Source organism: Plectropomus leopardus, chromosome 14 (genome assembly GCF_026936395.1).
Source record: "Plectropomus leopardus strain MGB_pleo_1.0 chromosome 14, ASM2693639v1, whole genome shotgun sequence".
NCBI lineage: Eukaryota > Metazoa > Chordata > Actinopteri > Perciformes > Serranidae > Plectropomus > Plectropomus leopardus.
The window spans coordinates 15852986-15880035 of record NC_142189.1 but is presented as its reverse complement, the minus strand read 5'-3'; the positions used below and the strand labels follow the sequence as shown (position 1 = coordinate 15880035).

Sequence of the window (27050 nt, the reverse complement as noted above, 5' to 3'; positions counted from 1 at the left end):
CGCACTGTTATTAAATTCATTTTTGTAGCTTCAAGTCTACAAGCAGAAGTGAAGGCATTGTTTCTGTGTGACTGCACAAAATTTCAATTTGTGCACAGTGCTGCAGTGCTGCCGTGTCATAATCTTACAATAACTTTCATATAAACTTTTATATTTTAATGTTTAACTTAAGACATTGCCCAAGAAAGGCAATATATAAGTAAAAAGTGTAAAGAAAATTGCCTGAAAATAAACAAAGAAAGAAAGAAAAGAAAAAAACATACATACATACATTCATTTTTTTAGGTAACATATTTTTGATAGTTAAGTTTGTTTCTTGGACATTTTTCCTTTGATTTTTTTTTCTTAATTCCCTCTTTTTAAAAAAAAAAAATAAAAAATTTTAAGGTTATTCTTTTGTTACCTTTTACTAATTTGGTGCAAATTGCTGGACTTTTGTTGCCAAGTCACTCATTGCCTTTTTCCACCATGTTTCCAAAAGAAATTCAATCAATTTGCTATTGTTTCAAAGGGTTAAATAGCTTGTGAGAAGCATCTCAACACAGCACAAGAAAACTGATGTCAGTCCAGGTTTCAAAGGGTTAAACGTCTTGTCTTGTCTTGTCTCTAACCCCACTGTGTAATACAATATATTGATGCCATCTGTAATCCAAATCCTCTTCATGTTTATTAGCATTCCACACACACACACTCTATATTTACACAGGTACATGGTGCATCATATTACCCAGTATAAGGTGAGGCCTCCTCGACTGTGGTGATAGACAGAAGTCTAACTGCTATCAAGAGTCAGACAAAGTGTGCCACAAAAAAAGCATTTAACAATGCATTAAACATTTGTGACAGCAAGAAGCAATAGAAGCATTATTAATTCTGTAAATGCTTCTGTGGTTGAGTTGATCAGTCCGATGGGTTACAGTGGGCATCTCTCAGTCCATGTCCTCTTCCACAGGCTGTGTCTTCACTTCAACCTTTTTTGGAGGGATGTAGGAGCCCATCCCTGCTGCTCTCTCTGCCTCTGCCTGGGTATAGGGCTCCTCTCTGAGCTGCTTCAGCCTGGATGGAGAAAGAAGAGGTAATCTCTGAAGCTCGCAGAAATACTTAACCACTGTACAGTTAAAGGGGGCAGAAACTGGGTAAATGATTGTCAGCGAAGGTATGTGAGTGTGTAACAGAAGAATGGACATGGTGCCGTACCGTTTTTTGTGCACTTTACTTTTGAAGTGCTCTTTCAAGGATCTCATATCCACGAAATATCTCCTGCAAGACATCACAGTGCCAGTGTTAAAGGATATCTGAAACATCCTTTTTTTTAACAGCCTCTATTTAATCAAGTAATCTGTAGATCTCCTTTGCAAGAGACTTGAGCCCAGCAGAAAAAAAAATAGAAAGGGAGATAAAGACACACAATAAAACAGCCAGTCACACAGGAATAATCAGGCACGAAAAGGTCCAAAATTAAAAACTGGAGTTCATCCGTTGCAATGAGGCTTTATGGATTTGCATAACATTCTGTAAGTTCCCGTGTTAGTATGATATCTGTGTTATTATTACACAGCTAAATTTAACCCTAAAATGTAGATTGAAAACTCCACAACAGCATGCAACCATATGCAATGGTGGAATATAAATAATTACATTTACTCAACTGCTGTCCTTAAGTACAATTTTGAGGTGCTTGCACCTAAACTGAGTATTTCCATTTGATGCTATTTTAAGCCTCGACTCCACTTCACTGCGGAGGCCAATATTGCATGTTGTATTGCACTACATTTATTTGACAGCTTTGGATTTTTTTTTTTACTTTGTAGATATGGTTTATATAAGCAAAAATATAAATCAACTAATAAATAAATAAACATAACCAATAAGGATTTTATACAGCACTTTTCAAGTTTGAGCACTAAGTGGTTTCCAGATTAAAAGATTTGCAATTCGTTAAAAAGACAAAAACAAATTAGAAAACCCATAAGCCCTTCACTGTTGTGTGACATTAAAAAAAAAGAACATGACAGCATGTATATCAAACAGCACTGAGCTGATACAAGAACAGATGGAGGAGCAAGTGCAAAACAAATAATAACATGTAATTCAGTAAAATGTACATAAATAAGTAAAAATATGATTTATTATTATGGAGTAAGCTAGCCTGCAGTATATAAAAGTAGCTGAAATTAGCCCCACCTTTATTATCTGCAACATGTGATGCTTATACTAATAAGGATCCAGTGATACAATAATATCATTAAATGCTCATTCTCTTCAGTACTTTAGTCTAGTTACTTTAAGTATATTTTGAAGCTATACTTACTTACTCTTAGTTAAGATTTTGAATGCAGTACTTTTACTTGCAACTGAGTAAATTAAGACTGCAAAAAATGCTACTTTTACTTATGAAAAAGAGTATTTCTTCCACCACTGCTCAATTCAGCTCATCAATAATTTGTAATGATGGTTAAAAATGACCATAGCAGGACTTATCCTGCTTGTCAGTTGTTGTTGTTGTTGTTGTTGTTGTTGTTGTTGCTGCCTCTCTCACAGCACACACACCTGTGCAGGACTGGGATTTACAGATTGGCAGCAGGATTTTCAGTCAGAAATCAACTTTATTAAACCTCAAACAGGTGTAAACTCACGCGCAGTGTAAGCAGTAGTGTTGAGCACAGCCTGTCACATCGTAGTCCACCTCCTGGTGCAGCAGCTTGGCCGCTGTCTCAGGCTTCATGTCCGAGTGGATCTGGTCCAGGTCTTTAGTCCTGCGCTTTGTCTTCCATGTCTTTGAAATGTTCTTCTTCTTGTCACTTTTGTGGTTTCCTACTTGTTTAGATTTCCCCATGATGGATCCTGCAGGACTGGAGGACACAAGTAAGCGTCAAAGTCAGATAACTGAGTAAAGTCGTTGTATATGAGCATCAGGAGAAAACTAAACTCTGTCTGATTAATCGTTACACCATAATTTGGCAACATGTAGCCATAAAATCCTCTGGATAGTTTCTCACTCGTCGAGTACGTAGAAAACAGATGTCAGCCAGCGTAGACGTTATAAAACCCATCTAGCGATGTAGTGTAACAAAATCAGGTCTTGTATTCGTGTTTGTGCCAAACTGACACAAAATACAATCAGATTGCCTCTAAGAAATCTTCTAATGTCGATTTTTAGCTTTGCTTACCTTTTACACGTGGGGCGGAGAGAGATGAATTTCACTTCCGGGTCAAGGATCGTTAAAGATATACCCTTTCACCCGCAGAGGGCGACAAACACTATTTGGCAAAAAAGACAGTAAAATAGAAAAAAAAAATAACAATGCGATACTTCAAATATGACAATATAGGATGTAAACAACACAAGTAATGAATAAAACATAAAATACAAAAAGTAACATTCGCATAAACCCGTAGTCTTTATGTTTTTCTGCTAAAGTGAACTGTGACTTATATAATTAAATACATACTGTATTACATTTTATAGTAGGAAAGCATTAAATTCTCAGCACCTTTTCACAGATTAATTGTTTTTACTCTATATGAATTAACCACGATGAAAAACCTGAAAAATCTTTATTTTGGTAACTTTTTTACCTCTGTCCAGGTAGTTTTTTCCATTGTGGAAAAAATGACATCACAACATGTAAAGAAAATGTTTAACTTAAATCGAGAAGAATTTTACAGCATTCATAAAGTAAATGTATAATAGTATCTGTGACACTATTACAGAACACACAGGATTCAGAAAGATCATTTCTGTGTTTTTTAATGGTGATTTGTTGGACAGATTAAGTGCAGAATTGATTTCCCATTTATGTTCTACAAGTGACTGTTCAAATGATATTTGCAGTGATAAGTTGCAGGGCAGTGTATCATATGTCTAAAAATCTGTTATTAGATGTGTTATTCTTTATATTGGTGCCATCTAGACTTCAATCAGAATTTTCTTTTTTGTTCTGTGTGTGAGTCTTCTCTTGCTACATCATAAATATAATATAATATAATATAATATAATATAATATAATATAATATAATATAATATAATATAATATAATATAATATAATATAATAATGATGATGATGATAAGATTACTATTATTACTATTATGAATGTTATTTATAGACTATGAGGAAACAGCAGGATTGGAACAACAAGAGAAAAAAAAAGAACTAATTTAATTTATTAGCATTAGAACTGAATTGATGTTTTGATCAGAAATATGTATTGAATATATGGACATAAAATGAAACGTGCATCAGAAGTTAAATCATTGGTACCCTTTTATAAGCTATAATAAATACAACAACAACAGCAACAACAACAACAACAATAATAATAATAATAATAATAATAGTAAACATAATAATAATTATTATTATTATGGCAGGAGAAAGCAGGATTGGAAAAAACTAATAAATTGTATTAGTATTTGAATTGAATTGAATTGAATTGAATTGAATTGAATTGAATTGAATTGAATTGAACTGATTTGAACTGAATTGAACTGAATTGATGTTGTGATCAGAAATAATTATAGACTATATGGACATAAAATGAAACAGGCATCAGAAGTTAAATCATTGTTACTGTTTTATAAGCTATAATAATAAATATAATAATGTTGCATATAATAATAATATTATTATTATTATTATTATTATTATTATTATTATTATTATGGCAGGAGACAGCAGGATTGGAAAAAACTAATAAATTGTATTAGTATTTGAATTGAATTGAATTGAATTGAACTGAATTGATGTTGTGATCAGAAATAATTATAGACTATATGGACATAAAATGAAACAGGCATTAGAAGTTAAATCATTGTTACTGTTTTATAAGCTATAATAATAAATATAATAATGTTGCATATATTATTATTATTATTATTATTATTATTATTATTATTATTATTATTATTATTATTATTATTATTATTATTATTATGACAGGAGACAGCGGGATTGGAAAAAACTAATAAATTGTATTAGTATTTGAATGGAATTGATGTTCACTCAAATTAACGAACTAAGGGTTGCATTTTTTTTTAAGGTCGAATAACACAATAACAGTTAATAAAAACAACCTTAGATAATAAAATCAATAAACTTCGCGTCACATTTGTGATAGACACCCCCTCTTTTCATGATGTTTTCGGGTCATGCAGGTGAGGTTTGGCTGACACATTAAAATATTCCGACAGCACTTGAAGGCGGCGTCAGACTGCACTGCATACGCGCCGTGGCGGAGAGCGAAGATGGCGGAGAATAATGTCGAGCCAGAGCACGAATGGAGCCTGGACACGGCCGAGGAGACTTTAGTCGCGATGGAGACCCTGCTGGCCACGCTGAGAGCCTTTGAGGACGTGCTCAGGCAACAAGAAATATCCACGGCATCCTCCACGGAGTACTGCGACAACTTCTGTCAGGTAATACTGTGTAACATCGAAGCTACTGTTAGCTTGACGTTAGCTCACTCCGGGTTGTTTTTCTCGCAGCCTGCAAGCTAGCTTATCTGCGACGGCTGCTGCTGGCCCTCTAGTCAAGTTAGGGCTGGTCCACAACCAGAAGGCTGTTGCACCTTTTGTATTTTTATTCATATTCACATAGGCATGTCATTTGAAAACAATTGAAGTCAATATCATTGCGCTAATGATAATGTAATTGACAAACGAGTGTCATATTGCCGTTACAGTAAGCCAATAGATAATAGCTCGTTTAGCTTCGTCTTAATTCAAAACATACTGGCCAAACAAGAAACCTTATAGATGTTTGTATGCAAATGACAGTGTCAGTTTGCACATCATGCATGATTGCATGTGTGCGGGGCGCGGCGGCATCGCTTATCCAGATTGTACACGGTAGTTGCGGCGACTGCGAGATGGTATGTCGGGCAATTTCAGAAGTTGTACCGATTAAAATTGTCTTATGTAGCTTTGGTCAGAGTGTCAGCATCTGCACAGCCAAGCACCTTTGTTGTTTTTGTGTTAAAATGAACTGGCAATGTTGTGCATCTGACATGTTATAATTTTCCTCTTATCAACAAAGAAGATGCACTCTTATCTGTAAAACCCACATACTCAGTGTCATAGAATTATAAGCACAAGTTATAAACAAGTGTTGTTATTTGTATTATTGGTAATATGGAAACTACCTAAAGTTTCACCTTCTAGAGTTGTTTGAAAAATTAGCCATCGCTTTCAGTTTCACTATAGTTGTATAGGTATAGTTATAGCCACAGCTATATGCATAGTTGCGATTTTTTTATGTGGGGCTGTATTGGGTACTTAACCATAATCAATCAAATTAGGTGTATTTATAAAGCACGTCTCAAAATAGCTAGATTTTGAGAACAAATGAATAATTCAACTAGAACCACCACTACTACTACTAGTAGTAGTACTAATACTAACCTAACATGGTATCAGTAAAAAGAAATAACATAAGAATACTGTCCTGTAAGCTTGCACAAATTAGTGAATGCAGAAAAAAAACACAGAGGAGTAAAGTTTTAATAATGAATATGTAAAATAAAACTTTAAGGATTCTCAAAGGCCTTAGCAAACATGTGGGTTTAGCCTTGAATGCATCAATAGAGGGGGAGCCCTTTTTTGTAAAGGGTAAACTGTTTCAAAGCTACAACGAACCCAAAATCGCCTTTGACCCTTAGCCTGGATCGCAGGACAGCCAGGAGTAACGGGTTGGACGATCTGAGAGATCTGGGTTTTGGACATTGACATTTTCAGTGTATAACAAACATTAAATGTCAGTTGGCACGGCCCCCAGTCAGGTGAAGCAGGCTGATGTCTGACTAGGAAGCTAAGCAATGTACTACTATGGAGGGGTCAGCAACAAAATGTATTTTGGCCACTTAAAAAAAAGTCCCACATAAAAAGAAAAATATCAGCATAAGTCTAGGCTTTACTGGGAGTATTTCAGTACTCTACTTTAAATTCATAAAGTGATTTCCAATAGGAAAATTAAGCCATTATATTGATCTCTTCAAAACCAGACTCCATAGAGAAAAACTGAATTTTTTTTTCTCTTGCTGAACGTAGGAGCTGCAGGTCTACCGCTGCCTGATCAGTTAGTTAGTTTGTGTGATTTTGGTGTTAAGTGTCGTTCAGATCTCCCAAAGTCACATAATAACACAAACTAACTAACTGATCATCGCAGCAGCAGACCTGCAGCTCCTGTGTTCAGCAAGCTAAAACTACTGTTTTTCTAAATGGAGTCTGGTGGCTTTGACAAGCGCAAAGGGGGGGAAATTAAGCAGATAACTGCTTCCTTGTCCAAATAAGCTGTCAGACAGAGAAAGCGGTGACAATACTCTGAACATAGAGTACACTTCAACTGATACTGATTTTCTTTTCTTTGGTGGGAGTTTTTCTTGGTGGCTTAAGTATAATTTGTCTTGCTTAACTTTGGCTTTGGACCCCAGCCTGCTTCTCCGAACTGGGGGCTTGCCGACAGACATCTACTGTTTATAATTTACTTTTTATTGACAAGTACCCCATACAACCCCACTGAACAACATCTGACCCATCCCTGTGTCGCAATCTACGTATTAACAGCCAAAGTTGATCGTATAGAAGAGTAATTCATTAGCCAGCTCTCTCTTGATAGTTTTCCCAAACTGATAGTCACCTGCCCAGATCAACATTGAAAGAGATATTGATCTCTATGGACAGTGGTGGGTGATGTGCCTGAAAGCCACACTTGAGTAAAAATACAGATTTCTTACCAGAAAATGACTATAGTAGAGGTTAAAGGTGCCTAGAATATTACTTGAGAAGAAGTCCTTAAGTATCTGATATTTACTGTATGTACTTAAGTAATGAAAGTAAAAATACAAGGATGTACCGCTTTTTAAAAAAAAAAAAACAGGGGTCACAATTTTGAAAATTATGAGGTTAATTTCTTTGTAAAATGGAGCTTACATTACACCTTAAGAAAATACGTTTTTTTTCACAACTTAAAGGATTTAAAGAACAAAATCTTTTTTTTCTTTCCTCCCATTCCTTCATTCATCCTTCCTCCCTTCCTTCCCTATTTTGTAGTAAGTAACTAAGATGCTTAGGGGAAATGTAAAAGTGAAAGTCGGCAGAAATATAAAAACTCTTTGAGCCCTTAAGTACTTTAGGGATCTATTATTACTGTATTATATTACAACACTGTCATAATTTCCTGGACAGTGTCTTTTATGTTTATCTGCAGTGGAGGGATATTAAAACAAAAAGGACATTTTAAACTAAAAAGTCTGTAACTCTGGAAGATAGCAGAATGACTAGACAATCTTCTCTTTGATTTGTTTATATTTAATGGTTTTTGGGTTAATATCAAACAAAAAGCTTGTGTAGTATTTATTTTCTGTCGAAGTCGGAAGTAGTGTGGATGTAATTAGTACACTGGTATTGCTCTCCAGGGTTGGGACCTTATTTTTGGCTCCCTTTGAGAAGGCGCCATATATTTAGACTGAAGGGAATTAATTTAGTGTCTCTGTAGATGCAACCAGCAGGAGTCCTGCTGTCTTGCAAATGGGACTCCTGGGATGTTGATAATGATGATGATTTAATGTGTGTAGCAGCAGGCTACATGCAGGTGACACATGCATTTGACTCGTCCTATGCTTAGGGACAGTTGATAGTTCAGACAATATTTACTACAAAAAAGTGCTGCCTGTGAAAGGTAAAACAAAATCACAACTACTCACATTTATTTCATTTCATGTTTGCTTACTTCAGAGAAATACTTTTTGAAGTTTGCATTTTGTTGACTGAAGCAGGGAAATTAAACTTGAATCATTTCAAAAGCACATTTTTGTAAAAGTATCCTCTTAGCCATAAAATATCTGTAAAATATAAAAATAAGAAAAGATGCAACAGCACACCTGTCCCCGCATGAGTCGGTTTTTAAGTGCACATTGGCTCACTATTGAGGGTTCAGGGCTGACATATGTTGTACCGTCAAGTCCCCTTAGGCCTAATCAGGAGCACCTCACACCAGACAATGTCAGCTGGGATCAATCAGGTATAGACTGACGTCTCCCACAGGTGGAAACTCCCTGTTCCTCAAGACAAATGTCTCTCTTATCCGATCTTCTCTGATATCTGTGTTTTAAAATGTTTCACTTTTCCCATTGCTACTTCTCTTTATCCTTTACATTGTGATGTTTTTGTGTGTTTTTAGGCACTGATGCACTATGCTGGGAGCAGGAACTCCATGGAGCATGGTCTGCCTCTTCTGGAGGTCTACTGTCTGTCCATAAACTGTTTTGCTGCGGCCCGATCACACCTCACTGCAGAGTCAGACAGAGTGGCCCTTGTGTTGAAGAGACTAGCTCTGTGAGTACTGAAACAAAAACATGGGAGTGCATCTTATGTGCACACTTGGTTTGTGGTGTAGAATGCTTTAATTGTTCACTCTATGGTACTGAGGTGAAAAGGTCAGCTTCTTCAATTATTTATTTTAATGGCCTGTCTACTCAGGATGCAATTATAGGTTTGCCTTTTGTAGCCGTATTTCTGGCATTTGCGTTGGACATTGTACTCAGTCTGTACAGTAGATGACTGAAATATCAGTCTGTACTGTTCTGAGAATGTCAGGTTTCTTCAAACTATCCACCAAATCAAGTTTCTGAATAAAAAATAAACACTCGTCATATATGACATGAATGTGTTAAAGCTCGCCTGTGTTTCCTTTTAAATCTGTAACATTACATTTTTTTATCAACAATAATAATTCAAATTGAGCTAACTCGGTTTCTAAAAAAACAAAAAAAACAAAGGACACAAGCATGCACTGGATGATAGTAATGGATTGATAGTTTGGGTTAGGGGTAATCCTTATTGTGCATAAAGGGAAACTTCAGTCTATTTCAACCTGGACCTAAGTCTAAGTGAGTAATGTGATTAACAATGTTTAAAAATGGTCTAGTTTTGAGTAAGACTGCTGCAGCTGGCAGCCACGAAACAGGCTACAATGTAACCATTCAGGGCATGTTCAAACACTAAATTTATGTCCACCAAAAGTGCTTGTTTTTGCCACAGACAGGCTCAGTTTGTTTATAATGGCCGTATTAACGTACCCAAGTTCCAAGGCCATTTTGTCTGCAAGGTGTCTCAGTTTTGACTTTTATTCCAGTTTCTTTTTTTGAAGATCCAAAGTACTCGCATGAGGCAGGGAAAAGCTTAAATTAGGTGGTATTTTTGGAGGTGGGGTTTTGAGATTACAAAAAAAAAGTCCCTCCAAAGTCTGGTCCACTACCGACTTGATGTCCTATTCCTTTGTGTTTTATTATTCGTTATTTCACATCATAACAGAACATAACACGGAAAAAACCTGCGTAAACTTCCCGTCCTCTTAAGTGTCTGACAGAAATGGACCTTTTTGTGAAGAAGTGAGATCTTTTTTATTTAAACATAAACAGCCTCAAAATCCCTGTTGCCAAAGCCGTCAGACTCCACTACAAAACAAACAATTTAGTGTGTATAGAGCCAGCATATTTTCACATTTAACTGAATGAATGAAGGGTTTATTTTGACCAAACCAGGGTTGGTGATTGTTAAAACAGTGGAAAGAGGAACTTAGTCGTTTTTTTATGAGTTCTATTTTGTGTCTATAGACTTTGAGTGAAGTGTGTTTTATGCTGATAAAATTACTGTTTATTCAAATGGAGTCTGGTGAGTTTAGCAATAGTGATTTTGGGGCTGTGTCTGGTTTAAAAAAAAAAAAAAAAATGGATTTTGATCTTTCACAAAAATGTCTACCTCTGTAGGGCTGCTTTCCATAATGTCAGTTACTTAGATTAACAGTCTGACCTGTCAGTGGCAAAAACAAGCATTTTTAGTGGACGTAAATCAACAGTGCGAACATACCCCAAATGGTTACATTGCAGCCTGTTTCGCCAGCCTGCAGCCTACTAGCTCAATACTCTTTAATTCTTGTTCCCATCAGTTACTTAGACACAAAAACATGAAAAATAGGGGCCACGTTGAAAATACTGAATGTACCCTTTAAAGACGCATTAAAGGGTACTTGCTGCAAAAGACAGCCTGTCTGACAGAATTTAATGAACATTTACTGACATGACTTAAATTAGGTCGGCTAGCCAGAGATTCATTATGTCCTTTGGTTAATTGCCAAGCCCACACACTGCGGGTACGACCACACTGTATCTGAAAACGTCCTTACGTGAAGAATAGAGGTTGTTTCAGTGTTATAGCTCAATACTAAGTCTTACAGGGAGGATCTTTTAATATTTGCCTTATTGTAGTTAAATTTAACTACTGGCTGATGTAAAAGGTGTATGTGATAAAACCTCAAAAACATGTCACAGCTGTTCATTTTCAGACAAGCCTTTTTGACATGTTTAATGTATGAATATGTAAAGCTGACTCTTCTAAAACATTAATACAGAGAAACAGAGTACTTTCTTGTGCCATCAGAAATTTAGGTCGTTTCACAGACTGTAGCTGAGATTAATATGTCCAGACTTCATACTTGCAGCGCCTCTGTTTTCTCGGTTTTTCTTTTTTTTTTTTTTTGGGATAAGAATAGAACTGTCCGGAATGATCACAATTAACAGAAATCATCTTAATCTTGTTTTTATTTCTTGCAGGAGCTGTTTTGAACTGTTGCTGTCAGTGCCTGACAATGAAATCCCATTTGAAGCCTGGGTTCAGTTCCACCACTCTGTTCAGGTACAAGACCTTATTTCAAAACACAGTTTGCAGATAGTTTGCACCTTTAAATCATACAGAATAGTGGGGGAAAGAAAAGGCCATTGTGCTTGTTCGTGCCTCAGCAGGTGTTATCAAAAGTCCTCTGATAGGAGGCTCCAAGAGAAAAAAAAGCCCTGTGCTAGTGTAGATGTTAGGTTTCTGTTTGCCCCGTGTTTAGTTTAAAGCTGTGGTATTTATGACCTTTAACTCATCAATGGTAGAGGGTAACTTACAAACAAATAAAACTGTGATAAACAATTGTAAAAAGAGTCATGCAAACTTGTGACTATACTGGCATACAGACAACAGGTTCGTACAAGGTACTTGAGGTGCTTGGAGTACTTGAATTTGACACTCAGAAATGTTAGTCCTGGAATACATGGAAAATCAGACATTTTTGAACTTGGTCCTTCAAAAAGTACTTGCATGTAATCAAGAGGAGGACAGAATGATAAAGTATTTATGAAATGTATTTGATAAAAGTTTTAAACCAGGAAGCAAAGAACGGCTGTGGTCACACATTTTTGCTGATGCCTAATGAGCACCAATGGCTTGTTTAAGCCAGTAAATAATCAGCACCTGGATGTTTCATGAGCCTACAATACACTCACTCATCGCATACACTCGTCAGCTGTCTGTGTGATTTTTCAGGTTACTGGTTCCTGGTCAGTTGGCCGTAAATCGGCAGGTGTTTGTGACTGACTGTTGATGGTAGATGTGTTGAATGGATTTTGTGAGTTTATTGGTTGCAGGGAGGTGGGGGGCTGCTTCACTCTGTTCTGCACTCTGTATATTTTCTTGCTTTCTTTGTTGCTTTTTTTTGCCAATCACATGCTTTAATAATTTCACTAGCTAATCCATAATAATTTGATTTTAGGCCCTGGTAGCAGGTTTCACTCTATTTACAAATTTGCACAGTTTTTCCTGCAACAGTGCTTGAAAAAGTACTTGAAAGTCCTTGAATTTGACTTCCTCCTGTCTGTCTGCACGGACCCTGAGGCGACTAATTGATATAGGCTTTAAAAAGTAGTAATTTTCTTTGCTGTTAGATTGTTCCCTGCTTAGTCACTGTAACAAAAAAGCCCAGTGTATAGTATTTGCCTGAATAAATTGCAATGGTGACATTGTTTGATGTTAATCTGTTTTTAAAAAAAGGGAAAATGTTACATGTTTGGCAGCGGAGTTGACAACAAAGGAAAAGTAATTTAAAAACTGGGCAGCTGGAGCTGAGCTGTGATTGATTTTTATTGTGGTCTTCAAAAGACTAATGTTTTGCTTTGTTTAAAGTAAATGAATTGGGTCCACAAATTTAAGTCCACTTCCACTCAAAAATGTGATTTTCTTTTGTTTATGTACCCTAAAATGTCTGACCTTGACAAAAATGACATGTACGAGTTTCCTCTGCTGAAGGGTTCCTAAAACCTAAAACCCTTTAGCACAAAGTGGACATTTCAGAGAGTGAAAGTTTGCATGAGTAAAGTGAAAGTTTTAACAGCAAGACAAGACCAAACAGGCCAGTCTGCACCGACGCAAAGAAAACACTGGAGAATACTCTCCTAAAGGGACAGAGCAGTGTCCTTGAGACAGAGACATGGCCAGAAAGATTAAAGATAGGCTTGTCATTTTATACTCTGCTTTGTCAAATAAATAAATAACAATAAAAGGCTAAGAAACAAAGATTAGGGAACCGTTTGGATGCAGGTATTTTTTAAATAACTTTGAAGAAGCCTTCTTAAAGTGTGAAGTGTGCAGCTGTATTATCTTGGAAGTTAGAAGTACAGGATCAGGACTCTGTATTGCCAGACATTAAATATTAAATTACTTGGATTGAAGGCAAAAAACATGATTGGGACACCCTTAAAGCTAACAAACAACAAAAATATCTTAATTCTAGTCAGGAGAATGTCACACTCTGTACAGATGGTTTAAAATGTGTTTAAGCTGATTATGTAAACAAATGAAATAGACAAAAACAAAATCTCAATGTGGTCAGTACTTTCTGTCCATGTTTTACTCCCACAGTATTAATTTCTGCTATTTTTTTAGCAGATAGTTAGTGATTAAAACTATCAGACTAAAAATGACTTCATGAGCATGTTATATGCATCACAGTGTTAACTTACACATTAGCGGCCGGTCTCATCTTCTTCTTTCACTGCTACTGCGACTACTTCTCCTCCTTCTTCTTTTTCTGGTTAATAGCAGGTGGCAACTGATTACCGCCCCCCTCTATGGGCGTATGGGTGGTTTAACTGTATAAGGATTAATCAAATATTTATTATATCTTATATCAAGAAAAATTGTACTGAAATAATTATCATTATCATTTCATCATTGTCATTCTATTTAAATCTAACTTTTTGCGTGTTTATCTATTGCAGAATGCCCATGATACCTTGTTACAGTACGGAAGCACAGACCTTCAAGCTTTACTGCAGATCACAGGAGAAGGAGGAGCGTGGAACAACCCTGTCCTTACATCGCTCCTCACCGGCCAGCCCACCAACACAGAAGAAGGTCAGAATCTAGCCGACTTATAAACGCTATTTCCATTGGACATGAAAGCTCAGGTTTTAGTGTTTATCTCACGTTTTCGTGGTAGTTTGCTCAGCAGATCTTTTTTGCATTCTGTCGTCAGTTGATGCATACATCAGCTTGGAGGGCGAGGGCTTCATGGAGATGCGAGTGAAGCACCTAGAGAAGATGGGTGAAGTGGCCAAGGCAGTGGTGCTGGCCAAAGCGTGCACTGAATGCAGCTTTATCTCCAATCAAGCTACATTTCGTCAAACCTATGTCTCCCTGCTTTGTCACCTGCTGCCCAGTGAAGAGGCCATCATGGAGGTATGACGACACTTTGTCATTTTTGCACTAGACTTTTGGTTGCTGTTATCACACCGTTTGAGCACAGAATTTTTGTCAGTGAAATGTTTTACAACAGCGATGGTTCTCCCGTACTTCAGTAGGTAGCATCGACAACAGTGTGACAAAGTATGTAAGTGACAAGTGGCCAAACCAGCCCGTAAAACACAAAGCACTAAATTCTGTGTCTCTCAGTCACTGAGATGATTCTGATTATCGTAGAGTCTGCTACAAAAACAGGTGTCTAAGAATAGACTTAAAAAGTGTTTTCCAACCAGGGGTATTTGGACTTATGCAGTTGCCAGGGGGTACTTGATTGCAGAAAAGTTCAAATGATTTGAAAATATAAAAATCACCATTTGATTAAAAAAAAAAAAAAGATTATTGAGTTAGCTGTAAAACCTTCTAAACATTTGTCTGTTTTGGGTTTGTGGGTGAGGAGGATGTATCGCATCCAGATAATCCTTTCCATCATTGCATCACCTGGTACGGCCGTTATTTTGACGATATATTCTTCATTTTTGATGGAACCGAGACTGAACTGCTGGATTTTCATAAATATTTGAACTCCATTAACAGCAATATGAAGTTATCTATTGATTACTCCCAGCACAACATCAATTCTTTGGACCTCACTATTTTTAAGGGCACTGAGGGCCAGCTACATACCACGCTTTTTAGAAAAAGCACTGCACCCATCACCATCCTCAGAGCAGATTCTTTCCACCCTCACCATCTTAAAGAAAACGTCCCATATGGCCAATTTCAACGTCTTGGACGTATTTGTGATATTGAGATGGATTTTGTTGAGCAGGCCCGGGCTATGTCAAATTGCTCTCTTAACAGAGCTTACAAACTAAGGGTTTTAAAGCAGGCTTTTAATAGAGCACAGTCCCTTGAGCGTCGCTCACTTCTACAGAAGAACACCAGTCATCAGCCTTCACATCAGCCTCTTCCATGTTTTGTCTCCACAAACAGCACGCATGCTTAACAGATCAAACATATCATTAAAAATAACTGGGCCATTATTAAGACTGATTGGATGTTAAGTAAAGTTCCTCCTGAACCTCCTGTTATTTCCTTCAGGCGCGCCCCCACTCTTAGGGACAAACTTATGCACTCGCATCTTCCAGCAGATAAAGAGCATACTTGGCTGGCCAAACCATCTGACACTCTTAAGTGTATGCATTGCCCTCACTGTAGTAATGTTGTGCAGACAAAAGAGTTTACTGATGGTCATACAGATAAGACTTATAAACAGGTTGATTTCATTAATTGAAACACAACTTTTGTCATATACCGCCTTACCTGCCCGTGTTTAGAGGGTTTTTTCTATGTAGGCCGCACTAAAAGAAGTCTTAGGGATCGCCTCGCTGAGCATAAATATTCTATCAGGACTAAAAGCTGTGATTACCCCATAGCTAGACATTTTTATGAACTTCATAACTCTAATGACACTCTGTTGCGCATCGAGGGCATTGAAAACATTAAGCATTTGGTCAGAGGGGAGAACAGAATACAAAAACTTAATCAAATGGAGTCTTTTTGGATCCATCAGCTGGATGCGTGTAGTAATCCTGCCCTTAATGATATTGGTTTTTCATGTTTCCTGTAATTTGTCTATGGACAGCTGGTGGCTTGATGGATGTATGGTCAGTGTGATATATGTGTATATATTATTCACTCAGCTTTTACCTGTCTATCATGTGACTACGTGGTCCTGCCACTATATAGGCGGGGCTACATCAACAATGCAGATGTTTTTGAAGCTCTGACAAAGGCTGGTGTTTGGTCGAAACATGTTGGCTTTTTTAAGGATTTAGCCACTATAATAAAGGCTTTTTAATGTAATTCCTCTTCGTTTTTCACGTTCTCATACTCTTGGAGTGCTTGGATTTTCCTCTCGTCTTATCCTGTTGGATCCTGTCTTTCATGAGCACCCGATACTATTTCGTGACCTACATTTGATTGTGATCCACAGAGCTTTGCCCATTGTTATCCAAACACATATCTCTTGTGCATTTTAAATGACTGATGTGAATAGGTAGTTGACCAAAGTCTGATATGATTGGATGAACTTTTGTAAACAGCCCTGAGTGCAGGATGAGTCATCAAACATTTGCAACCGTATTTACTCGTTTAATAGAAAGAGAAAAGACAGGACATTTTGATGTATTATTATGTTGTTATATTATTATGATGATGTAATATTTTTTAAAACATATTTAGGATATAACAAGAATTAATCATTAGCACGGGGAAACAGGATTTAAATAGGGAAAATGTGTTTTTCATTTCACTGGGTCTTTAAAATGTGGTCAGATTTATGTGGATACATTGCTCTCTAGTGATTGATTTGGGAAAATAGAATCCTCATCCCCCAATGAAATCAGTTAGACTGCAAGTGTCAGCCTGAAGACGGAAATGGAGTTTAACCAGTTCATATTTCTTACTGATCACAGGCAAACTACATGTTGCAAAGTTATGACTGAATGGTTCCAATGGATAACTGAACTAGTTTATTTCGTCATTTACAACAGCAAGTTTAGAGTTTAAACGTTTGAAATTACAAGTTTCTGCTCAACACACTGTTGCTATATGAATAGACACATGGTAGTGACAGGAAGTTTTGAGGGTCACAGCAGGCTGCGGTATCTCAGAGCTCTCCGTTCAAGTCCAGATACAGCATCTATTGTCAGCATTCAGTAACACATAAGCTGACTCAAACAAGAACACACACACACACACACACACACAAACACACAAACACACGCACACCAGAAGAGCAGTTCATTTCCTCTTGGTAATATAAATTTTATATTATTAAAGCAATGAATAAAAATGCGACCTATTTGCAAGTCAAACCTTTTCTATAATAAATATAAAAGAGGTGTCTATTTATAAAGTTTATTTGCAATGTCTCCAAAAATAGAGCCCCAAATTCTCATGCAAATTGAGCCTTCTGGCATTCAGTTTGAGAGCTCAAAAAACTTTAAAGAGTTTGAAAAGGCTTCAGAGATCTTAAGATTGGGGCACCGAATAGATTTGGTCACATCACTGGGTTTTCCAATCATAAGAAAAGTGAGGTGTCACTCACTTGGGAAATGATGTGTGCATTTATTTACTTGTTTTTTATTAAACCACAGATACTTGTTTTGCAGGTGTACACTCTGAAGTCCTCCTTATACTCACCGACATGTTTCTCATTGTTTAGTCCTGCGTCTGTACAGCCGTCTGTTCCGACTCCCCCACCTTTTATTGGTATGCTGTTAGTTGAAAACCTTGTGTGTCTGGTTTACAGTTAGTGTGTTTTCAGAGCAAGTGAAGGATCATGCACCCAACTGGAGGTCAACACAATTTTCTAATCTAAAAAGATCATCTGGAAACATCTGGAAATTCAGTACAATTATTAGTTGTCCCACTAAAATGAGGTGTAATGTGAAATTGTTTAATATAACTTTGAAGCAAATTCACATTTGTTTACATGCACTTAGCACACTGACGTTTTTTTAATGAGCTTCCACTCTCTAGTGGTACACATGAATTGTTTAAATCCGTATTATTGCTCACATCTTGTGTGTGCTGATTGTTCAGGCTGCTCTCCCCTGCAGGAACCCCCTAGGATCTCTCCGTTAAGTAACTTTGCTCGCTCTCCTCTGCATCGCTCACTCATCCTGTTTGTATTTTGTTATGGTCAGGAGGTGGAAGAGGGATAGACAAAATTCACAGAGTCAAGGTGATGAATGCAGGCAAAGGGGATCTCATGCACACTGCAGGTTCAAGTTGAACCATGTCAGTCTTTTGCTGTTATGTGCAAGTGATAGATAAGTCCTTTTCGTGATGCATATAATGGACAACAGTTAAATAATTTATGTTAAATGTTTCATATGTGTTATTTTGATGTGTAGTATTTTTAGTGCTTGAACACATTGTTTCTTGTGTTGACTTCCTTTGCTCAGTTCGGCTTTGAAAACCCACAAATCACTAATGATGTTCTGATACTCCCAAGACTAGTGTGAAACACTTTTACACAGTATTTTAAGAATTTGGTAAAAAAAAAAAACAGCTTTTGCAAAATAAAAAAAAAAGCTTATTTTTTTCTTTGGATATTATCCTGTCTTTTTTAACATTATGAAGGAGCCTAAATAGTGTTAATTGGCATACAGTCATTCTGTACTGTATTTTGCAACTAAGGTTGCAGAGGTATACCACTTTAATTTAACTCATAATGAAAGTTATCACACCCTGCACATTTGCTTATCTATGATAATAAAAAAATATGCAATTGGACAGAGAATTTCACCTTTATTTTAATTACTTTCAAGTGAGAGCCTTTTTACAGATACCAGATAAATGGTTTCATGTCTTAATTATAGCGACAAAACATTTGTTCAAACAAAACTAACCCTTCAGTTTTCATTCCTTTAAAGGCTATTATGACTGGCAATAACAACAATTCTGTAATACTGTGAAACCACAGTATATTCTGAAATGGTTGGTGTTGCAACGACATTTGCAACTAACCCTGAGAGTTATGTATGGAATTTCTGAATATGCAACATTTTTGATTGATTTTTAACATGCTTAATATTGCTTGCTGCATGCTTAATTTATTTGTCATTGTTCCAAAAATTGGCCTAGACAATATTTCTCTGAGGGTCAGTGACAGTAGAATCTGTGCTAGCTCAGACACTTTGACAGACCATCACAAAAGGGCGGAGCTCTGCGAAGGATCAATTAAAATGTTAACTTAAGCACAGTCGCTCCCTTGATGTTGAGAAGTGAAATATTGCTGGTTGATAATGCCTGGAGGGAATGTTATGTGTTGTGTTGTTTTTTTTCCATAGTCAACACTGTGTTTTTTCCCTGAACAGATATCCAGACTTGACTGTAAGGATGTTCTGGAGATCACGTGTAATTTGGAGACTGAGGGGGAGGAGAACACCGCCTTCATCTTGTGCACAACTTTCCTAACGCAGCAGCTCCAGCAGCAGAGCACTTACTGCTCGTGGTGAGTAGTCCCTGTTTGGGGCCAAGAGGTTAGGTGCACTGTATGTATTGTAAATTATGTATTTATGTCAAATCGAAACATGGAAGATCTCTGATCAAATAAGTTTTTTTTTTGTTTTTTTTTTGGTTATTGTTGTGGTCGTCAGAGATCATTCAGGTGTGAGTATACTTTAGAGAGAGAAAATGTGAATGTTCTTGTCTTTTTTACCCAAAGGGAGTTGACTCTGTTGTGGAGTAAACTTCAGAGGAGGATCGACCCCTCGTTGATGTCTCTTCTGGAACGATGCCTTCAGCTAGGTGCCATTGCCAAAACCATCCACCATTTGCTTTGCCTGGTCCGGGTCATTCAGACAGAGGTGAGTCCAGCAGTCATACTATCCATTTTTATGCTGGATGTTTGTTGGTGCTTTGGTTACTGTATATAAATAGTATATGGACTTGTAGTTGTGTAGCATCTGTCCAGTCTTACAATCACTCAAAGTATTTTAACACTACGTCTCACATTCACCCATTCACACACACATTCATACACCAGTTGCTAGTACATCTGTACAAGGTGCCAGTGGATGACTCGCTGTACCTTCTCAGCCACAGCCGCTCCCACCACCGCTACTGACGTTTCAACCACTGACTTCTAGTTACTAAGGAGCTACAAAACTAAACTCAGTAACTAAGCACTTTCTAAGCAAGTTACCTGTTTGCATTTCCATTCCATCACAAAAACCACAAAAAATATGCTAATTAGCTCGCTTACAGATGAAAACAAGTGCAAATTTGCATTCGCTGCAGCCACGTATGCAAATGCATCCACGTTGCCCCTTTTTACCAGTTTACATGTGTAAACAGTGGTGTAAACAGTGGCTCTTAAAAGGTGGGAAAATTTCTGTGGGCCGATCAACTAAGTGATCGACCAGCCAACCAATAGAGCGGGCTATCGAGCTGCTGGTCCCAGCCAATAAAAAAAGGCCATTGAAGGACATTTCCTTAAAAGGAAACAACAAAAGAGTCTCTGATGTTTGATGTTTGTTATGGTATAATGATAATGGAGACATAACAAGGTGGAAAAGAAGAGTGAAAGCAGATCGTCTTCAAAATAGACCATTTTCTTTTTGGACTAGGTGGATATTGTGAAACTGTATTTAACTTTGTTTTTAACGTCGGTAAACATTACAAGGAAAACTTATCCTTGTTTTAATGTATTAATTAACTTTGCACTTTGTATTTCAGAGACATTTCACGTACATCGTTTCAGAACTTGATGAATATTAAACAGTATGTGATTTAAAAAAAAAAAAAAAAGTCCCCATGATTATTTGAAGGTAATAATACTAATAATATATCTCTCTATTTTCAGACGGAGGAAGTCGGAGTACCTGCTTCAGTAGAACTTTGTGTCAAAGCCCTTCAACTTCCAAAGCAGGATGACTCAGAAACAAGGATCTCTGTCTGTAAGACAGTGTCCTGCCTTCTTCCAGGGGACCTCGAAGTGTTGCGTGCCTGCCTTCTCACTGAGTTCCTGCTTGGCCCCAGCCAGGAGGTTTTTGGATCCCTACAGGAACTTTATTTACGCCCAGACCAAAAGCATGACCAGGAAGACGAAGTCATTCCCAACTCACTACGCTGCGAGTTGCTACTAGCTCTGAAAGCATATTGGCCTTTTGACCCTGAATTCTGGGACTGGAAAACTCTAAAGTATCACTGCATCTCCCTTCTGGGGTTGATACCGGAGTCAGAGGGGGAAGAGGAGGAGGCAGTAGACAAACGAGAGAAGGGTAAACAACATGAGCCCCTGGGAATCACAGTGAAAGTAGAATCTGAGTTTGAAAAGAGAATAAATGGAGGTCTTGATGATCATGAGCAGCAAGATAAAAAGCCGTTTTCTAACTTGACAGAAATCCAAGAAGAATCAGACGCTAAGAAACACACGTTCTGCTGTCTGATTTGTAAAAGGTCGGTCACTGACACCCAAATCATTCACCACTCCAAAAGACATGGAGAGGACAACAGCCACCCCTGCCCCGTGTGCTTGGCAAAGTTTAGTAGCAGAAAGGAGCTCGTTCCTCACATAAAAGAACACGTGCAGAGAGAAACGCGTGACAAAAACAACATAAAGAAAGAGGAGGGGCCAAAAGAGGCGGATGAGGACGATGACATTGAACCAGGTGAGATCACCATCGACCCCTCTTTAATGCTGTATTACAAATCCACACACGATCCAGACGTGCTGCACCATATTGTGCAACAAGCCAAAACCGTGAAGGAGAAGAATGCGGACGATGACGAGCACGTAACATTCGAATACATTGACCAACACTTCACTTTGCAGAACAGGGATGAGTATCCATGTCCAGGAACCGGGTGCACTCGGATTTTCAAACATTCAAAGTACTTATATGTCCACTTAAAGTCGGAGCACAAAGGTGACGAGAATGTGAAACATTTTCATCAGATGAGAGACAAGCGTGAGAAGTGTGTTTTCTGTAGACGCCATTTCGTCTCTGCACACCATCACCGCAAACACCGAAGAGTGCACTATGGTGATCGGCCTTACGCGTGTATGGTTATGGGCTGTGGCGCTACGTTTTGCACTTCCAATGAACTTGTCACGCACAAACAGACCCATGGCTATCACCTCAACTACCAGTGTGAGCTCAAAGGCTGTTACGTCACTTACTCCGACTTGGGACAAATCTATCACCATGAAGCGCAGCATTTCAGAGATGCAGCGTTTACCTGCTCTAGCGGCGAATGTAGAAAATACTATTTATCCAAAAAAGAATTCATAAAGCATTTATCCACGCACAATATCACCTTCTCTGAAGAGGACTTTGAGGCTCAGAGGAAGGCAAAGCGGAAACTTTTTAAGACGGTCATTGAAGCACCACCCCGCCTTATTAAACCAGTTATTACAGAAGAGACTGTAAATGGGGATGTTCTGAACACTGCCTCAGTAAGTTGTGCCTCCTCTGTTCAAACGTCTGATAGCAAGGAGCCCAAAGCTACAATTACCTCGGTGGCCGTGTGTTTCGATGGAAGTAAGTTCACCTGCGGTTTTGAGAAGTGTGGCATGACTTTCTCCAGAGCGAGAGATGTCCAGAGGCATCTGAAATGTGCCCACCCAGAACACCTTAAACTGGAGAACAAAGAACACAAACATGACAAAGATCGGGGCTCAAAGTCCAAAGGGATAAAGACTGAAACTGAGCCTGACGCTGAGGAAAAGGGACAAAACGAGCTCTCAACATTTCAACCTGTAGAGGCTTGTAAAGAAAGAAAAGTAGCCTCTTTTCCCCAAAACAATGACACAAGCTCTTCAAGCCCTCAAACAAAAGGGGATGCTCTAAATGAAATTCTTATTGGGCTCAGTAAACTGGACCTGAATTCTTCATCGCCTCACGATGAGGCAGGCGAGCCCCCTCAGCCCAACCCAGAGCCTAATGCTTCCCTAATAGCTCTTCATCAGGCCATCATGGCAAAGCCTCCTGTCGTGCTGCTTCAGAAGCGGCCTGAGGAAAAGCTAAAAATCAAAACCGAATCTTTATCAGCCGATGAAGAAAGCAGCGGTGAGTCATTAGCTACTGCTAAGCCGTATGTCTGTGAGGTAAAAACGTGCGGCTTTAGGACTGCTCAGAGTTACAGCTTATTGCGACACTACAACACCAAACACGGTCGTACCATTGAACAGGCGAAAAGGTTGACGTCTTTGAAAACAACATCTTTCAAGCCTTACGTGTGCCAGCTTTGTTCAAAGAGTCACAGAGAAAAGCACGTGTTGAAGGCCCACTATATTCACTTTCACAACCTGAATGAGAATTTAGTGGAGAAAATAAGCTGCGCGTCGGTACGGTTCGAGGGAAACAAAGACGCTTTAAAGCACACAGCTCAGCACCCGGCAAACCACGCCGTAAAAGTGTGGAAGAAAGAGGTCCCCAAAGTGCAACGCCAACCGGAGAAAAAAAACTCAACAGTGGTGAGCGAAAACGGAAAAAAGTTTGACAATCATTCTCCATCTGAAGAGGAAGGAGAGGACGGAGCAGAGAGCAAAGAGGAAGACAACAAGCAGGAGGAAGAGGGTGAAGCTCGGACCACACAACAGGTCAGAACTACAAGACGTTTGGTCGCCAAAAGTAATCTCTGCTATATCTTGGATAAATTCAGTAAGCCCTTTCATTGTGTAGCAAAAAACTGTGATGCAGCTTTTTCCACGCAGGGCGGCCTCGTGCGCCACCTGCAGTTAGTACATCACTACAATCGCTCTCAGCTCTTGTTGGAAAAAGATTTTGATGGACATGACAGTCCAGAAGTCAGAAAAGAGCCCGCCAAGAAAAGGCCACTAGCAAACTCGGATGAACCCCAGCCCCAATACAAGTGTCACTTTGCCAACTGTCATGCTTCGTACCACCTTAAAAGCAGCCTGGTCCGTCACACTCGTGACGTCCACTCGCAGCCGCCAGGGCTGATAAGGTGCAAGTTTGAAGGCTGTGCCAGAGTGTTCACCCACGATGATGCACTTAAAAAACATACACTTTATAGTCACTGTGAGTACTACGATTCACTGGTGGTACGTCTGCAGAGCACTCACAAAAAGTCCATTTCTGGATGCCAAAAGAAGCTTATCGTTGCACCGCAGAGTCCTCAGAAAGAAGAACCTGGTTCAACCACGACGACAGAGAACGAGAGCTCGAGCCCAAAGCCTGAAGCGACTGAGGAGCAGTCGGAGGAAGTGAGTGAGGAGGCTGCTGTGGAGAAGAAAGTCTCTGAAAAAAAAAAAGAAAAAAGAAATTATTTTAACCGTTTTGTCTTCAGATCACACGAAGAAGCACTACAGATGTGCCAAGACCGCTGCCTGCGCGTTGCCTACCCATGCATGGTTCAGGACTGTGACTCTGTCGTCACGTACATGGGGAGCTTGCACCGCCACTACCTGAGGGTTCACCGGATGCGTCAGAAAGACTTTGTCAAGAATGAAGATAAGCTGGTTTATACCGCTGAGCAGCTGGAGGAGCTGATTCAGAGGAAGTCGGCCAGACCAACACCTACAGGAGCGTGTTCCCCTAATGGCGTTCGCAAAATGGAGTATCAGACGGAGCCGGAAAACACAGAAGGGCAGCCCGCACCCATGAGCTTACACTCCATCAAGGTAGAAACACAGGAGGAAGATAATCACGATCCTCTGGGATTCCCAGAGGAGGAAGAGGAGGACCCGCCACCTGTTGAGAGAAATGGCGTCCTTGTTGGCGCAGATGAGGTGCTCTACGGGGAGGCGAGCACCGGCGCTCACACTGAAGACTCGTCTGCAGCGACACAGAACACTCAGAAACAGGAGGAGAGATTAAGTTTGGATCAAATCAAACCTCTTCTTCGCACCCTCACTGTTGACCTCTCGCCACCATGCTCACTGCGCTTTACTCCCGAGGAGGGCTTCCAAGACGTGTCAGGCATCAAGGACGGTGGTAAAATGGTGAACGGGTCAGCTGCGCTGCCAGCTCCTCCCGTTCGCCAGCCACTAAAACGTAAAAACGAACTGTCTGAACCGCCTGCAAACTTGAAAGACTCTCCGCCTCAGCCGTGCAGCCCTCCTCAACGCCCTTTTGACATCGCCGCCTACAAGCCGATGGGCTTTGAGTCCTCATTTCTGAGGTTCATACAAGAGTCAACGCCGAAAGACCCAAACGCGGCAGTGAAACGCCGGCGCAGTTGTTCGGTCAAAGAGAACAACCAGCTGGGAATCTCGCACACCCGCAACAGACGCACTCATTCCCCACTGCTGAAGCCCCACGCTATGACTGGAGACTTCACATCAGTCCAAAACTTGAAGTCCATCTTGGACAAAGCCCTGGCTGGGTGTGGGGACCTGGCTATCAAGCAGCTTCAGTACCTCAGACCTGTGGTGGTCCTGGGGAGACCAGTGTGCACCACCACCCTGCCTGACCTCTTCCCATCAGACACCAACAACAGCAAACTGCTTCTCGGAAGTTAGTTTAACTGAGCACCTTTTTAACATAGCTTCAGCAAATTACTTTGTATTTTCACAAGCTGTACCAGTATTTTTCTTTCTCCCAAAACTTATAGTATTACTTTTTTTTTGTTTGTTTTTGAAGTTGCCAAAATGAAGAAATTTAGAAATGAAATTAGCATTCAGATAAAAACAAGCTTAAGCAGTGCACATCAGAACCAAGGGGGGTTGTTTTTGTAGACATTATAATATTATGAAAGCATTCAGATAACACCTGTTCTGTTAACTCATGATCACGTCAAGTGTATATACTGTAGTTCTCTGAGATAAATGTACAGATTTTCAGATTGTTAGAAATGGTCAGTAGCTTATTGCAAGGCCTTCTCAGTTGTGTGAAAATGTGACTGAAAAAAAACATTTCCCTACTACAAAGCTCTTGAGGAATATGTTTGGTTATTTTTCACCTCAGTTTATATTAAATCAGTGTTGGGATGCAGTGGACAGACATTGGCAGACATGTATGTAACACTTTCTAAAGAAATAAATGTGGGAAAGAATATAAAGCCCTTTACTTTCTGAATGGTGCAAGAGACTTCTTTTTTTATACAAAGTCACAGTGAAATGTAATTTTAAGATCTGTTTTCTAAATTTAAAACACACCTAATTTGTTAATTAAGCATAATCTGTGTTGTAAATATGTAATTCCACTGCCTGGGATATAGTATTTAAGATTAATGGTACACAATGAGGTACTATCCTTAACATGTCTTAAGTTCAGTTATGTAAATTTAGGCCTTAAAAGTCATTAAAAATTCTTGAATTTGAATTTACGAGGTCTTATTTGCTGCAAACATTTTATCTAATTTTATTTACACATCTTTTCATTGCTTATTTTTAAAATGGTTCAAGTTTTCTGTGTGAAAGTCCATGTTTCTGATGTTATGTATCTGTGAAACTACCACTGAATCTAATACTGGCCTTTTTAATTTATACTTGCACTTATCTGTTGGCAAAATGTTGAGTCACTCTAATAATCACACTCCTACATAAAAACTACCTCTACACAGGACCACATTTATACTACTGACCTTTACACAAAAACAGTAAATGCTTGAATAAGAAAAGGATAATTTGTCCAAAGCTCAGCCTTAAATTTGGTTAAAAATAATCATGAAAAGTTCTTTAAACGCATTAAATTCAAGTGTCGGATACCTGTGTAAACCTTGGTGTCCTTTAAAAACATTTTTTTAAGTGACAGCCAATACTATTATTAGTGTAGTGTTCCTCAGTAGGTATTTTATTCTGGAGGGAATTGTTTTATTTTGTAGACGAGGTTGCATTACCAAACGGGTAAAGCTGCCAACTGCCTTGGGGCCTAGAAATGTTGCAATTAGTATTTGCAAACTTGTTTGATTGAACTTTTGTTTAGGAAAGGGTTAAAAACAGTAAACTGACATGAAAGTGGCTTTCAGGTAGATTTCTAGGTTTTAATGCCTCATCTGAAACAAATGTGC

The 27050-nt window shown here is 38.7% G+C and overlaps 2 protein-coding genes across 3 annotated transcripts; one reads left to right on the top strand and one right to left on the bottom strand.

Annotated features, from left to right (window-relative positions):
* Positions 1–643: 643 nt before the first annotated feature.
* On the bottom strand, positions 644–3238 carry znf593 (zinc finger protein 593). Of its 2 annotated transcripts, none has more exons than XM_042481660.2 (4): positions 3171–3238; positions 2637–2852; positions 1198–1260; positions 644–1056 (listed from the first exon to the last, which is right to left on the bottom strand). In XM_042481660.2, exons 2-4 carry the CDS (start codon positions 2834–2836, stop codon positions 930–932), a joined length of 390 nt encoding a protein of 129 aa, XP_042337594.1. In that variant the 5' UTR covers positions 2837–2852; positions 3171–3238; the 3' UTR covers positions 644–929. The 2 variants fall into 2 exon arrangements, with proteins under 2 accessions (XP_042337594.1, XP_042337593.1); XM_042481659.2 differs by lacking the exon at positions 3171–3238 and adding an exon at positions 3000–3160.
* Positions 3239–5204: 1966 nt separating this feature from the next.
* On the top strand, positions 5205–26112 carry rlf (RLF zinc finger). The gene is made up of 8 exons (XM_042500447.2): positions 5205–5417; positions 9178–9332; positions 11609–11690; positions 14093–14228; positions 14350–14552; positions 19445–19581; positions 19795–19936; positions 20935–26112. Exons 1-8 carry the CDS (start codon positions 5247–5249, stop codon positions 25558–25560), a joined length of 5652 nt encoding a protein of 1883 aa, XP_042356381.2. The 5' UTR covers positions 5205–5246; the 3' UTR covers positions 25561–26112.
* The last annotated feature ends 938 nt before the right edge of the window (positions 26113–27050 follow it).